Below are 16,705 nucleotides of genomic sequence, written 5' to 3'. Positions count from 1 at the left end.
CCTGTCTATCTCTGGCAATTGTCCCCAAGTGCCTGAAGTCGGCTACCATAGTGCCGGTGCCGAAAAAAACAAAAATCACCAACCTGAACGACTACCGTCCGGTTGCCCTAACACCAATAATCATGAAGTGCTTTGAAAGGCTGGTCCGCTCACACATCAAATCCAGCATCCCTGCCTCACCGGACTCGCATCAATTCGCATACAGGGCAAACAGACCCACAGAGGACGCCATCTCTCTGGCTCTTGACACTGTCCTGACTCACCTGGAGAGACAGGGCACGTATGTGAGGATGCTATTCATAGACTATAGCTCTGCCTTCAACACGGTCATCTCCACCAAGCTCACCACCAAACTCCACCAGCTAGGCCTCAGCTCGTCGTTATGCGACTGGATCCTGAAATTCCTGACGGAGCGACCGCAGGCAGTGAGACTGGCCCCGCACGTGTCCTCCACTATCACCCTGAGTACCGGCACGCCACAGGGCTGTGTTCTGAGCCCCATGCTCTACTCCCTCTTCACACACGACTGTTCCTGCATTCGCCACCAACACAATTGTCAAGTTTGCAGACGACACAACGGTGATGAAACACACTACAGAGCGGAGGTGCAGAACCTGGCAGACTGGTGCTCAGATAACAACCTGTCCCTAAACACCTCTAAGACCAAGGAGCTGATCATCAACTCTTTATCAACGGGGACAGTGTGGAGAGAGTGTCCAGCTTCAGGTTTCTGGGCACACACATTTCGGAGGACCTCACATGGTCCACTAACACCACTGTGCTGGTCAAGAAAGCACAGCAACGGCTGTTTTTCCTGAGAACACTGAAAAAGACTAGTCTGCCCCAACAGCTGCTGACGACCTTCTATCGCTGCACCACAGAGAGCATCCGAACGTATGGCATCTCTGTGTGGTATCTCAGCTGCACGGAGGCGAAGAGGAGAGCTCTTCAGCGGGTAGTCTACAGAGCTCAGAAGACTATCGGGACACAGCTACCAGCCTTGGAGGGCATCTACAATACACAATGCCTCAGGAAAACCACCAGCATTCATAAAAACTCCTCACACCCCTGCAATAGTCTGTTCGAACTTCTACCATCCGGCAGACGTTACAAGGCCTTCTACGCCCGCACCTCCAGACTTAGGAACAGCTTCATCCCCAGAGCTATAGCTGCTCTGAACCGGTTCTGCTGAGTGCCCCCCCCCCCCCCATGAACTGTTTCCTTCGGATGGTCATGTTGCACATCAACCCGGCACAGACCTATTTGCACTTTATACTGTTTTAACTGTTTCTAATTTTGTTTCTCTGGGTTGTCTAAATTTCTGTTGATTAGCTAATGAATTTATTGCATCGAATGGAAGTCGCATTCCCAATCTCGTTGTACCCCTGTACAATGTCAATAAAGATGTATTGTATTGTAGAGCATGGCCAGGGTGATATGTGTCCTCAATGATGTGGGCTGGCTCTTTAACCTCTGTTCCGATAGATCCCCTTTGATGGTGGGGAGGTCAGTATCCATTACAGTGTCCACCACATTTTTTAATCTCCTTGACTCATGACTTGAGTTTATAGACATTTGAGATTCACTTATGATAGACATAAAAAGCTGGAGTAACTCAGCGGGTCAGACCGCTTCTCTGAAGAACCGCAATAGGTGTTCACTTGATGGGCTGAGGATTCACACAGTTTGTATTGGAAGAAAGATAGGAAAACTTAACTGCCTTTATATTTGAGCAGACCCATTTAGTTAAAAATACAGATACTTAAGATTTGATATCCAATTTTAATTATGTACAGGAAAAGATTTTCAGTTTACTAATATAATTTTCTTTTTCTGTAGATAAGGTTGAGAAATATGATTCTCGAGATGTTGAAAGACTAAAGCAAGATAATGTGTGGGTTGAGAGCTATTTGCAATGGAGACATTACAATGTGGATGATACTTTGAAAATGATTGATGAGAGCTTTCAATTTAGAAAAGAATTTTCTGTTCACGGTAAGTTGTTGGCAAGATGAAAATGTGAATACTTTAAATTGTCACACCACATCTTTAAGCCAGTCTTTAAAATAGCTTTGTATTGACACCTTTTGTGCCTACCTATGAATGTAAAACTTAACTAAAAACTTGCAATTCTGTTATGGAACTCATTGAAATAATGTACATCTTGACAGCTTCATAACAAATGCCTGTGTAATCACTTTTTGCTGCAGTATGATGTGTGCTTGAATGTTGCAAGATTGCATCTGTATTTGGCTGTGTGTGGGGTCGAAAAAGTAACATGTTGCCCAATTCTTGTATGCAGCAGGAAGCAAAAAGATAATGCTTAAGGAAAGTGTACATGAGAATTGTAGGCTTAAACTATAATAAATAATCTGCAAATGTTAGTACTTTTAGGCAATATTCCCAGGGAAGATGGAGCCTAAGTTGTCAAGAGCATAGGCTCTTGAATGTCACTAAAACTAAGGAGCTGATTGTGGACTTTAGAAGGGCTAAACATCCAAGGACGTACACGCCACTGGAGATAAATGGGTCTACAGTGGATAGGGTGAGCAATTTTAAATACTTGGGAGTCCGCATCACAGAGGATCTGACATGGGCAACGCACATTGCCGCACTGGTGGGTAAGGCAAAGCAGCGCCTTTACCACCTTAGACAGCTGAGGAAATTCAGAGTGTCTCTGAGGATCCTTCATTGCTTCTACTCTGGGGCTGTAGAGAGCATCCTGTCCGGCAACATTACAGTCTGGCTTGGGAACAGCTCTGCCCAGGACAGGGTGGCCCTGCAGAGAGTAGTGCGTTCGGCAGAACGCACCATGGGAACTACACTCGCCCCCCTGCAGGACCTATACATCAGGAGGTGCAGATCCAGAGCAAGCAAGATCATGAGGGACCCCTGCCACCCCAGTAACGGACTGTTCCAGATGCTACGGTCAGGCAAACGCCTCCGCTGTCACACTGTGAAAACGGAGAGGATGAGACGGAGTTTCTTCCCACAGGCCATCAGGACTGTCAACTTTTATAACTCCAGAGACTAAATTCTGTCTACACTATAGTAACTTTATTAACTTTATTTATATGCTGTAACTGTAATTCTTTTTTGTGCACAATCCGCAGGCATTGCCACTTTCATTTCACTGCACATCATGTATGTGTATGTGACAAATAGACTTGACTTGAGGTTGGATTCTTCAGCTGCTAAATGTAAAGATTAAGGAGTAAAATTTAAGCTTTGACAATTTTAGTTTCGAGATACAGAGTGGACACGGGCCCTTCAGCTCCCCGAGTCTTCGCCGACCGACAATCACCCGTACACTAGTTCTATGTTATCCCAGTTTTACATCCTACATACGAGAGGCAGTTTACAGAAACCAATTAACCTACAAACCTGCACAACTTTGGAATGTGAGAGGGAGCCAGTGCACCCGGAGAAAACCCATGCGATCACAACTCTGTACAGGCAGCATTCGTAGTCGGGATGGAACCATGGTCTATGGCGCTGTTAGGTAGCAACTCTACTGCTGTGTCTCTGTGCTGCTTCAATAATCAATAATTAGACTTTGAGTGTCTTTTCCACTCTAACTGAGGTAGGTCTGTGTTTTGTGCAGAGCTGATGCTACAATAGTTTTAAAAGTTTAAGGAGTTTTTAATCAAGACTATTTATATGCTAACATTATAATAGTAATTTAAAGTATGAATTTAAAGGTTTGTTCCAGAGTTTGCAACAAAATTGTAAATACTGAATGTAGTAAATGTTTCAAATATTATTAGAAACTGATCTTTTTTGAAATTGTACGACTGCACTAATTATTTTCTGTAGCATTTATCCTGGTAGCTTCATTTTGTATTTAGCAAGAAGTCGTAATTTATGGAACTATAACAATTAATCACAGAATAAATGAAGTAATGCCTTTATTGGTATTAGAGGTGTGAATGCTAATTACAGTTGTAAATCTGTGGAATTCTCTACCTCAGAAGGCAGTGGAGGCCGATTCTCCGAATGCATTCAAGAGAGAGCTAGATAGAGCCCTTAAGGATAGCGGATTCAGGGGGTATGGGGAGAAGGCAGGAACAGGGTACTGATTGAGAATGATCAGCAATGATCACATTGAATGGTGGTGCTGGCTCGAAGGGCCGAATGGCAATAGACAATAGGTGCAGGAGTAGGCCATTCAGCCCTTCGAGCCAGCACCGCCATTCAATGTGATCATGGCTGATCATTCTCAATCAGTACCCCGTTCCTGCTTTCTCCCCATACCCCCTAACTCCGCTATCCTTAAGAGCTCTATCTATCAGAGAATTGGTCTCCACTGCCCTCTGAGGCAGAGAATTCCACAGATTCACAACTCTCTGACTGAAAAAGTTTTTCCTCATCTCTGTTCTAAATGGCCTACCCCTTATTCTTAAACTGTGGCCTACTCCTGCACCTATTGTCTATTGTCTAATTAATGGCCGACGAGTTATTAGATGTTTGAGCCAGTACTTTAAAGCTTGAGTTTACTTTTTCTAACATGAAATTTGCAAATAAGTATATTTGGTTTTTAAAGATCATTTAGCAATGATAACTTCAAAATCATGCTGGTTGTTTAAAATAATATATTTTTTTCATGCGCTTTCCTGAAGTCGAATTCAACAGGTATTGGCAACCTATGTTTTTTACAAATATTTGTTGTTATCGACGTTTGAAAACATTGCATCTCTAAATCTTAAAATTGGTCAGTTGACTTTTTAATATTAGGTGCACATAGTCGGCCCCCTCACACCCAAAAGGGCTACAGGCTTTTTATTAATTACAAAAAATACATGTACCTGATCTCATCTAGAGTGTCATACAGCATGAAAATAGGCCCTTAAGGCCCAACTTGTCCATGCTGACCAAGGTGCGGGCCCGTTGATCTAATACTTGCGTGTTCATATTGCGTCACAACGCTTGTGCGCAGTTGTGTGAGGGTTGCCGGGGAGGTCCGGCACCCGTCCTGGCCTGCCCCCTACCTGACCTTCCTCCCGTGGTGCAGCGCGGCACAGAGAGAAGGTGAAACAAGATGGCCGCCAGCAGGACGAACATGCGGCAGCACCTTGCGGCCGCTCTCCTGCTGGCCGCCCGGGGCAGGGGTGAATTGCTCCCTCTCCCCTTTCCTCTTCCCCCCCCCCCTCGCCCGCCCCCGGGGGAGACTCCCCGGCCTGCAACGGGTCCACGGGTTGTCAGTTGGGGGAGGGTTGCCGGGGTGGACCGGCGCCCGTCCCGGCGTGCCCCGTGCCTGACCTCCCGTGGTGCATCGCGGCGTCAGAGAGAAAGTGAAACAAGATGGCCGCCGACATGACAAACATGCAGCAGTGCCTTGCGGCCATTCTCCTGCTGCTAGCCACCACAATGGCCACCCGGGTCTGGGGTGAGTGGCTCCCACCGACCCCAGGGGAGACTCCCCGGCCGGCAATAGGTCCACGGGTCGTCAGTTGGGGGAGGGTTCCCAGGCCCGCAGGAGAGGTTTGGACCCAACGGGTCCACGAGTCGTCCAGTATGTGTTAACGTCTTCATTTTTGTAACCTTGTGTTTTTCAATAGAGTTCAAAATGGGAATTGCTGATGGGGAACCCTGAGTAATTTTTTTGGCCTCCATTTTACATTGGGTTTAAATCAGTTTATATTGCTTCAGTCGCTGTGTGTATAACAGACCCAATAATTTCAGTATTGTATGCAGATTGTGAATCATTCTTGACAAATCATACCCAGAAATTTGCAATCTAAGAATATGTTGAAGTATGTTGAAAGATTTATTAACACATTGTATAAATCCATTTTTATTATGTATACTTGTTACAGATTTAAGCGAGTCAAGTCTTCCTAAATGGACTTTTGAAACTGGAGCTGTTTACCTACATGGATATGATAAGGAGGGCAACAAAATATGTGAGTTTTGTTGTTTCATTGCTGAATTTAATTGATAGATTTGGTGGTTAAATGAAGTTGAAATCCAGATCATCATTGATCTAATTGTACGGTGAAGTAAGTTTAAGAGCCAACTGGTTATGCTTTCTTTTGACTGATGACATCAAATGTTTCTACACTTAGAATTATACTTTGCACTAGAATTTTTTAGTAGTATAATTGGCTACAAGGATGTGTCATGGGTTATTGTTTGGTTAAATAAAGCTATGTTGTTACTTATTGAGCTCTTGGGCAGAGAAGTTCAAAGATGTACTCTGGGTGAAGACATTTTCTTATCTTCACACTAAACAACCAAACCTTTATTTTGAGACAGTAACTCCTGGTTTGGAGAACTCGGGCAAACCAGTGCCCCAATCATCAACTCTGGATTTGTAAGAAAGAACTGCAGATGCTGGTTTATACCGAAGATAAACATAAAGTGCTGGAGTAACTCGGTGGTTCAGGCAGCATCTCTGGAGAAAAAAGATGGGTGACATTTTGGGTCAGGTCTGAAGAAGGATGGGTGACGTTTCGGGTTGGAACCCTTTTTCTCCAGAGATGATGCCTGATCTGTCGAGTTACTCCAGCACTTTGTATCCACAATTCTGGATTTATCCTTTTAAGCCCCATACTCATTTTATATTTTTCAATAAGAACAGTGTATTCTTCCAAACTGGAGTGCATAATGTGCTCAATCTCTCTAAAACAATGATTCTTCTATCCCAGGAATCAAAATGATGACCGTTTGCTGCACTCCATTACAAATATATCCTTTTGGGTAGGAAGACCAGATCTGTACGCAATATTCTTTTTGGCCTCTACAATGCTTGCTGAACCTGCATGTTAAGCTAAATGATTTGCATACATTTGAGACATTCTGTTTCCAAATACACAGGACAAGATGTTAGAAATCCAAAGTGCCAAATGTCAACTTGCTCCCGGTGGTAATGGGAGGCTTATGCACTCACCTATTCTCCTCCGATGTTGAGAAAGGCTAGGCAGACACGTCATTGGGGTTATCAAGTGGGCACCTACTTTCATCGACGTTTCGCTGATTGGACCCACGACGTCTCCAGTAGGCTCAGCAGTGCATTCTGGCGTCCCAGAACCACCCCCCTCTGCATCTGCCTAGCCGGCTTATTTGGGAGACCAGATGGGGTCTTTCCTCTTCAGCCAGAGCCACTGGCTACTCCGCTCTGCCACCTGTGATGTTTCCTTGATAGCCTGGCGTAGGGCTTGTCCGCTGATTCCCAGGTCCTTCATCAGACTTACGGTAGATGTTGCCACAAATCCTGGACATCCAACTTCTACCGGGCAGATCTTTGCTCTCCAGCCCCGCTGTTCTGCAAGGTCTGTGTAGCGCAGTTTCTTTCTTTCAAAGGCTTCCTGCACAGCATCCTCCCAAGGGACTGTGAGCTCCACAAAATACACCATGCGCTGAGAGTTGGACCAGAGGACAAGATCAGGCCTCAAGTTGGTGATTGCTATCTCTGGTGGAACTGTAAGCCGTTGGTCCACATCCACCAGCATCTGTCAGTCCCGGGCTGCCTCCAGCTGTCCAAACCTTGTCCTTGGTGGAATTTTCCGTTGCTTTTGTTCCCCCTCCCGAACAAAGGCAATTGGCATAACTGGGTTGGTTGTTCTGGGCGGCAGGGCATTGTTGGTGGTTGTCCTGCCTTCCAGAGTCGCTGCCAGGCATTTGAGCACTTGATTATGTCTCCAGGTGTACCGTCCTTGGGAGAGGCTTACTTTACACCCAGTGAGGATGTGCTTAAGCGTGGCTGGTGTTGAACACGGGGGGCATGATGGATCTTCGTCCAGCCATTGGTTGAGATTTTTTGGGCTAGGAAGGACATAATAGGTTGCCCGAATGAGGAAGCTTATCCTGCTCGCCTCCATCTCCCACATGTCCTTCCAGCTGATCTTCCGCTTTTCCACACTCTCCCATCTCATCCACTGGCCCTGTTTAGCTTGCGACACAGCCTTGGCACACCTACTCGACTCCTACTGTCCTTCATCAGTCTTACGGTAGATGTTGCCACAAATCCTCGACATCCAACTTCTACCGGGCAGATCTTTGCTCTCCAGCTTCGCTGTTCTGCCTCCGCTGCAAGGTCTGTGTAGCGCAGTTTCTTTCTTTCAAAGGCTTCCTGCACAGCATCCTCCCAAGGAACTTCGGCCGTGACCAACTTCCGGCGCTCCAGTGAGGATGCCTTGTTCCAGCAAGGTCGCTTTCCGCCAAGCCCTAAGCCACTTCGTCCGTGTTGGACTTGCCCAATCATGTCGCCTTGGTGGAGAGTAGATTTTGCCTGCTGTGTCGCATTCTTAGCCGTCCACTTCCTTCCTGTTGCCAGGGTTGGGGCAGCAGCTCGGATGACAGTGTTCCTCGATTCTGCCAGGGTCATCTCTAGTCTGACTTTAGTGTACTTGAACTCCTCTGTGAGGCTAGAGAGAGGCAGCTGAAGTACCCCCTGACCGTACAGGCCTACGTTGCTCAGGCATCGAGGAACACCTACCCACTTTCTCACAAAAGAGCTGATTGTTCTTTCCATCTTCTCAACTCTTGTGAGGGTGATGTCATACATGGTTAGTGGCCACATAAGGCGAGGTAGTAACCCAAACTGCAGGCACCAGATTTTCAGCTTTCCAGGCAACATGGATCGGTCGATGTTTGCTAGACCTTTGATGATTTCTTGCCTAAGCTCGTTTGCCTGATCAGTGTCCTTCAGTTTAGAGTCATACCATCTCCCCAGACTTTTGATTGGCTTCTCTGACACAGTTGGGATTGGTTCTTGATCAATGAAAAACCTTTGATCCGTCAGTTTGCCTTTGATTATAGAAATGCTTCTTGATTTGGATGGCTTAAATTTCATTCTAACCCCAGTGATGTTCTCTTGAAGCTTCCCTAAAAGGCGCCTGGTGCAAGGTGCTGTTGTTGTTATGATTGTCATGTCATCCATGTAGGCCCTGATGGGTGGTAGACGGACTCCAGACTTCAGCCGCTCGCCTCCCACCACCCACTTGGAGGCCCTTATGATGACTTCCATAGCCATTGTAAAAATCAATGGGGAGATGGTACACCCTGCCATTATGCCAATCTCCATGCAGTGCCATGTGGTGGTAAAGTTTGTCGTGGTGTAACACAGCTGCAGATCCAGAAAATAAGCCTTGACAGGGCTTGCGATGGTCTCTGGTATCCTGAAGAAGTCAAAGGATGCCCACAGGAAACTGAGGGACAGTTCCGAACGCATTGGCAAGGTCAAGGAAAATGACATGCAGATCTCTCTTCTTTTCTTGCAGTCTGGATTTGGTGCCAAATCATGCTGGTATGTTCGAGACATCCAGAGAACCCTGGGATGCCTGCTTTTTGGACTGTTGTATCCACAAGGTTGTTTCTCTCTAAATAGCTGGTCATCCTCTGAGCTATGATGCTGAAGAAGATTTTACCCTCTACATTGAGGAGACTGATAGGGCGGAATTGGCTGATATCTGTGGATTCCTTCTCTTTCGGAATCAGGACTCCATCTGCCCTGCGCCATGCTGTGGGTATAACACTACTGTTTAATGTTTCACCATTTAAAAAAAAAAAAATCTGTCTTTTCTTTCTCCACCAAAGTAGATAACTTATTTTTTCCATATTCTATCTGTCATGTTCTTGCCTAGTTACTTAATCCTCTATCCTCTGAAGTCTTTTGTGCTGCCACCTGCCTTTGTGACATCAGTGTCTATGGAATTGATGTGATATAATGCATAGAACTATATTCTGCACTCTATCTTCCCCTTTCCTCTATTTGTTGTGCTTGAATTTGACCCGATTATATTCGTATAGTATGTGATCAGATTGGAATAGCATGCACAACAAACCTTGTTACATTTACTGGTACAGTGAAAATAATAAACCTAAACAATATAATTACTTTGACATTGTATGATTCCCTCATTCATTTCATTGCAATAGATTGTTACAGCCGTAGACCAAGCATAGATCCTTGCAGCTCCAATGGTCACAGTATCCCAACTCATATAACCCATTTACACTTGTTCTTCAATATTTTTCTTAAATCTCATAGTACCTTATTGAAACCTAAAATTAAAAAAACCCACATCAGCCTGTTCGCCCTATTGTCTCCACCTATAACAGACTTTCCCTCTGCTCTGCCTCTTCTACCCTGCAATTTAAAGCACACTTTTTTTACACTGCTTTTGACATTGACTTTTTCTTTCCACATGGATGCAGCATGACTTGTAAAACACTTCCAGCAAATCTTGTTTGCGTTTACCAGCATCTGCAGTTTTATTTTGCTTCTGTGGCTTCTGAATAAATAAGCAATCAATATGATTGGCAAAGGCTCTCAGATAAAGCCAAAAAGAAAAAAAAAATCAATTTAGTAACACAGAAACCAAACTAAATGTTGAAAGAAGTCGGAGACAAATCTTGAGCAATTATTGAAAGTTGAAGGAATAAGATTCATAAAGAAACGAATTATGATTGCAGGAACGGTTTTTTGGCAACATTTAAAATTGTGATGCTACTAGGTAGTGTGATATCATGAGTCCTAACATTTTCTGATGTTTATCATGTAAAACCCTAATTTCACATCCTTCATGGGCATCAATGCCAAATTTCTTGGTGTAATGTCAATATAGTGGTTTCTTGTGAGCTGCAGGCCATGTTGGACAACTGATTCTGGGTTTCTGTTTACCATTGCATGTGTGGACATTGGGAACTGATGTTCCATGTACTTCCTGATAATGGTAAATGCTGAAGTCTTCTCGTATTCTGTAATAAAATCTGGGCCTCAGTCTGTTTCATTTTGCCAATTACAGCGGTGATAAACTGCATGAAAGCTTAACTGATTTTTGCTGAAACAGCCCCACCAATGTCCGTTCTAATGATTGTGGGGGGTTTTTGCTGACATTCATTTCTTTGTTGACCTTTCAGATTTTTGTTAATGTCTGCATATTTCAGTACAAAAGCAAAACGTAAAAAATAATATGTGTAAATAATTGTGGGAATTTACTGCAGTGGCATAGTGGTGTAGCAGAAGAGCTGCTGCCTTACAGCGCCAGAGACCCAGGTTTGATCCTGATTACGGGTGCTATCTGTATGGAATTTGTACGTTCTCCCCGTGGTTTTCTCTGGGAGCGCTGGTTTCCTCCCACACTCAAAAGACGTACAGGTTTGCAGATTAATTGACATCGGTGAAATGGTAAATTGTCCTTAGTGTGTAGGATAGTGTTAGTGCATAGGGTGATCACTGATTGGCACGAACTTGGTGGGCCGAAGGGCCTGTCTCGTGCTTTATCTGTAAAGTCTAAATTTCATAATGGTGAACATTATTTCTGAGCTAATTTAATAACCTAGTGGATAGTAACACCAATACTGTCTTAATTTGCACAACTAAATTGTACCTGACTGTTAATCAAACTGTTTTTGACATGATTTTTGCCAGTTTGGTTCAGAGTGAAATTACACATCAAAGATACAAAGACAACTTTGGAAAGAAAGAAATATGTTGCCTTTTGGTTGGAACGATATTCTAAAAGAGAGCAAGGAAAACCTCTAACTGTGGTATTTGACCTGACTGAAACAGGATTAAGCAATGTAGTAAGTGCCACAATATTATCTCTTTTTTTCAAATCCATGTACCTTTCTTGCTGTTTTCTGCAGCTAAATGCTTTTGGGCTGAGGGTGAGATACTGGTGGGGTGGGGGTTGCTTTGGTTTCATCTTATTACCAGAAGTTTTATCCACATATAATGTTTTTCTTTGTCAGGAAGTTCTCTTATTTTATGCCAAATCCAAAATGAATATCTAAAATAGATCATGTCGCTGTATTTTGAAGTGTGACCAATCTGAGTTTCTTTTTCCTGAATCGTAAACTGATCAAAAGTCAAGGTTATGGTATTGTCATATCTCAGACAGAACAAGCATGTGAAAACACTTGCCTTTTTGCAGGCAGGTAGAACATTTGCATTGCCTTTTTTCAAGGCACAGATGCAGTAACAAAAAAACTATTCCCTAATCTTTTAGCTGGGTGTGGAAATCTAGCTGAGCAGAAATCAAAACTGTTACAAAGAGCACCTCTGTTAATTGACTGTGCCTGGCAATAAGATGTCGATCTGCACTAAGCAGTAGCACATTTTCTATAGAAAGTCCTTTTCACTCCTGAAATGTAATCACAAAATGCATTTCAACAATATTGTGGGTGTGTCTGAAGCGTAGCATTTTGGATCAGGCATTAATCTGAAATGTGCTCTGCTTTCTCAGGGTTGATGCAAAAGATTACATTGCACTATTTGAAAAAGAACAGGAGAAGTCTTGCAGTGTTCCAGTGAATATGTATCTGTCTGTCAACATCACTAAAAGACTCACACAGAGGGTGGTGGGTATATGGAATGAGCTGCTAGAGGAGGTAGTTGAGGCATAACTACTATAACTACATTTAAAATACTTTTGGAGAGGTACATGGGTAGGAAATATGGGTGAAACACTGACAGGTGGGACTAGTGTAGATGGGGTACCTTGGTTAGCATGAGCAAGTTGGACTGAAGGGCCTGTTTCCATGCTTAGGACTTTGTCATGACCTAATGCAAATTGGAGGGGTTTGGTATGCATATTATAATAGAAAAAAACTTAAGATTATATTATTCCCATCATAAGTCCAATACCCAAGTCAATGGATTTTTTTAAGGCAGAGATAGATTCTTGATTTATACGGGTGTCGGGTTATGGGGAGAAGGCAGGAGAATGGGGTTAGGAGGGAGAGATAGATCAGCAATGATTGAATGGTGGAGTAGACATGATGTGCTGAATGGCTTAATTCTACTCCTGTCACTTATGAACAAATAAGAGGCCTTTTTTGTTCAATAAATCCAGTATTGTCAATATATTTTTTAAACCAAAACCTTTTGAGTAGTATCTTGCTTTCAGGATCTTAGCTACCACTGTAGACTAGTAGAAGGTCCAAGACTAAAGTCATTTGGAGGTCTGTAAAATCTCTTTCGAATGGATACCTTGGTTATCAATCTCAGTAATAAAATGTACTATAGTGAAAGAAAGGATAGTGGCCTAGTTCTGTTAAAATGCTGCTCTCTTGTGTTTCATCATTTTTTTAAGTTGGAAATTATTTTAACAGGTGTGTTAACAGACTACTTTCAGAAGTCAGGTTTGAAGATCATTTTTCTTTGATTTAGAAAATCATTAGCTTAAGCTCCCTCTTTTAGGAGTTGTATTGAATTGATGGAAATCTGCTTGTGGGTTTTGATGAATTTTTAGGAAGTAACAACATGGAAAAATCACTTGCGTAGAAGTTACAAAATGCAGGAGTAACTGAGCTGGTCAGACAACATAATTGGAGAACATGGATGGGTGGCGTTTTGGGTCAGGACCCTTCAGTCTGATGATGATGAGGGAAGGGGAGAAAGCTGGAAGACAGAAGGGGCAGGGCAAAGTCTGGCGATTAATAAGTGAATACAGGTGAGACGAGTTTTTTGATAGATTGATGGTTGGCCAAAGAATAAGGGGATGGAGGCCCCCTTCTCTTCAATAACCCCCCCCCCCCCCCCCCAGGCCTTCCCTATTCCCCACCAGGACACACCCATTTCTCCTCTGCCGCCCATATTCCTTCCTCTGGTGTCGCAATTCACACTTAAATAGCCACCTATCCATTTTTATCAGAGATGCTACCTGACGAAATGAGTTACTTCAGCACCTTGTGTCTTTTCTTTTGTAAAAAAAAATATATCTGGTTTCTTGTTTCTCCATTATGTAGAAGCTGTTTGAACTTGCCAGCAGAGAGAAAATTTCAGATTAAATCATTTTGATAGAGGTCACTAATTCTAAATTAGTTTTCTACTTAGTAGCTCTGAAGTATGCAGGGTATAGTGAAACTACTTGTTTTCCAGATGAAACCATTGAAGATTTGTTGTTAACATTTTTTTTTATTTTAAATCTTTACATTCTGTTTTGATTTCTAGGACATGGACTTTGTACGTTTTATCATCAACTGTTTTAAGATCTATTATCCTAAGTACCTTTGTAAGTACTTTGTAACACCTTTTACTAGTTTGCTTCAAATATGTTTTTCTGTTTTGTTTTGTTCCCTTAATTGGATATGCTCATTTCATGATGGGGGTGGATAGGTGGTAAGGGAGCTCCTATAACGTGATTAGATGCTAAAAATAAATGTGTACTTGTCTGAATCCCTCAGTCTGCTTTAATCTTGAAACTACCCCCTAAATACCTTGTGTAATTAGAGAATAATTATTTTACCAGTAGGTTTTGGCATTGAAAACAAGGTAAAAGTCTCAAAAGTAATAAGTAGGAAAAATGAAAGGGGAAGAGATTGCTCTAGTACAGAAGTTAATGTCAGTCTTTTTTAACTAATTAAACTGGATTTTCTGATGCATGCATTCATTTTTAGAACCTTTCTTTTAATGTTACACTTTTGCCACATAATCAGAATAATAATGCCATCCAAGGTGGGAAGCAAATATTCAGTAGATACTCAACACCACACTCTCTCTCTTACTTTGCCCAGCAACATGTACTAATTAAAATTTTGGCACAGTTTAATAATCAGCAATGTTCAGTAGCTTTGGCTATAGTTAACTGCAGTGTAGGAAACGTGGCAAGAGATAATTACAGTAGAGTAAACCATTTATGAACTTTCAAATGAAAAGAAAAATAGGGAGATCCAGAAGCTAAAATTTACACTTTTCAATCTCTGATTTGTTTTCTCTCTTAAAGCTTTCTGATAATTTTAAAATATTTATCCTCTAGGGAAATGCTAGATTCTACCACCATTGCTGTTTTCTGTGGCAATTTGATATCTTAGCAAACTTCTATTTGACAAAATAATGATTTTCCAGTTACTGATGCCACAATATTCTGCTTCTAATATTTGAATATTGCAATTTAAACACCTCCCAAACCTTGGTTCCCGTGCAGCTGAATCAATTATTGCTTCTTTCACAAAGTAAAATTTGCGCATAATGTTGTCTTAGTGGTTGAGCATGATTATGGCCATCTTTCTTTTGAAGATCCCAAGAATAATATTTGGAAACCACAAATGTTAATTTAAATGGGATTAGATGTTACTTTGTTGCATTTTTACAAAATCTGAAAGATGTCCTTTATTAAAAATCCACCTACAGTTACTCTTTAGGGCTTGGGTAATTGTGCCTCTCAGACTTGAGTTACCATGTTCTGCTATTGCTTATTAATGAAGAAATAGAGCTATACAACATGGAAACAGGCCCTTCGGCCCAACTTGCCCACATCAACCAACAAGCCCCGTCTACACTAGTCTCACCAGCCTGTGTTTGCCCCATATCCCTCTAAACCTATCCTTTCCATGTACCTGTCTAAATGTTTCTTAAACATTATGATAGTACCTGCTTCAACTACCTCCACTGGCAGCTCGTTCCACACACCTACCACCCTTGTGCAAAAAATGGTTGCCGCACAGATTCCGATTAAATCTCCCCTCCGCTCACCTCAAACCGATGTCCTCTGGTTTTCAATTTCCTCTACTCTGGATAAAAGTCTATCTTTTACTCTCATAATTTTGTACACCTCTATAAGACCATCCCTCATCCTCGTGCACTCCAAGGAATAAAGCCAATATAAAATGTTGGAGTAGTGTAGCGGGACAGGCAGCATCTCTGGAGAGAAGGAATTGGTGATGTTTTGGGACTGAAGAAGGGTCTCGACCTGAAACGTCACCCATTCCTTCTCTCCAGAGATGCTGCCTGTCCCGCTGGAGTAACTCAGCAGGTCAGGCAGCATCTCAGGAGAGAAGGAATGGGCGACGTTTCGGGTCGAGACCCTTCTTCAGACAATGGGAACTGATCTGGAGCAATCATCTTCGGCTGAATATGTGGCATTAATCTACACGTTTTGCTCTAGTGTTACCAAAAATACAAATGTGACGTATATCATCAGTTGTTCAGTGGAGTTGACAGGATTCAGATCAAAATTTCCATTAAAAAAAACTGGTAATAGAAAAGTAAAAACATTTTTGTGCTATCTTATTACATTGTAGGGACATACGGATTAGCGGGGGGGTCTCGAACCCTCAGTTGGGCTAACGAGTCACGAGATGCGGGAGCGCGAGGTAGAGTTGTGTCTGGCGACCAGCTGGAGAGATGAGATTAGATTGTATTGGCTAGTTAAGTAGTGTGTGTCCAAAGTAAGCAGTTGCAGTTTTGTTACGGTTACCTACGAATAAAGACCTTTGAACAATAACGCTCGTTTTGGACTCACTACATTGGTGACCCGAACGCGAAGAACACGCAGAATGTCGCAAGTGGGAGCGAGCGCGGGCGAGGTGCACCTACCGCCGTTCTGGGCCCATCAGCCGCACCTGTGGTTTGTACAGGCGGAGTCGCAGTTCCATATTAAAAAGGTGGATAGCGAACTGGAGAAGTTCCACCACCTGGTGAGCTGTCTGCAGGCGGAGTTGGCGGCGAGGGTCAGTCAATATCTGACCAGTCCACCCCAAACGGAGCAGTACGTGGGGCTCAAGAGGCACCTACTGAAGAAATTCGGCTGGAGCCAGAACCAGCGGGCTCTGAGGCTGCTCCATCTACCAGCGCTGGGGCAGCAGCTGCCGTCCGAGTTGATGACGGAAATGCTGACCTTGGTGGGCGACCATCAGCCGTGCATGATGTTCGAGGCGGCATTTCGAGAGAAGCTACCCCGGGACGTCAGGCTGGTGTTGGCCGACGTCTCGTTTGACGACCCGGAAACGTTCGCCGAGAAAGCCGACATGCTCGTCA

At 43.3% G+C, this 16,705-nt stretch overlaps 1 protein-coding gene across 1 annotated transcript; it reads left to right on the top strand.

The window, feature by feature from the left end:
* Positions 1-382: 382 nt before the first annotated feature.
* Positions 383-13,972, top strand: LOC144591813 (motile sperm domain-containing protein 2-like; the record flags this gene model as incomplete). Its single annotated transcript, XM_078395834.1, has 5 exons — positions 383-425; positions 1,840-1,995; positions 5,817-5,903; positions 11,375-11,529; positions 13,901-13,972. Coding segments are annotated over exons 1-5 (513 nt in total), but the record flags the coding sequence as incomplete, so codon positions are not given.
* Between the last annotated feature and the right edge of the window lie 2,733 nt (positions 13,973-16,705).

This window comes from Rhinoraja longicauda, unplaced genomic scaffold (assembly GCF_053455715.1).
Source record: "Rhinoraja longicauda isolate Sanriku21f unplaced genomic scaffold, sRhiLon1.1 Scf002061, whole genome shotgun sequence".
NCBI classification, from domain to species: Eukaryota; Metazoa; Chordata; class Chondrichthyes; order Rajiformes; family Arhynchobatidae; genus Rhinoraja; species Rhinoraja longicauda.
The sequence above is the reverse complement of the archived record's forward strand: the minus strand, read 5'-3'. Positions and strand labels throughout refer to the sequence as shown.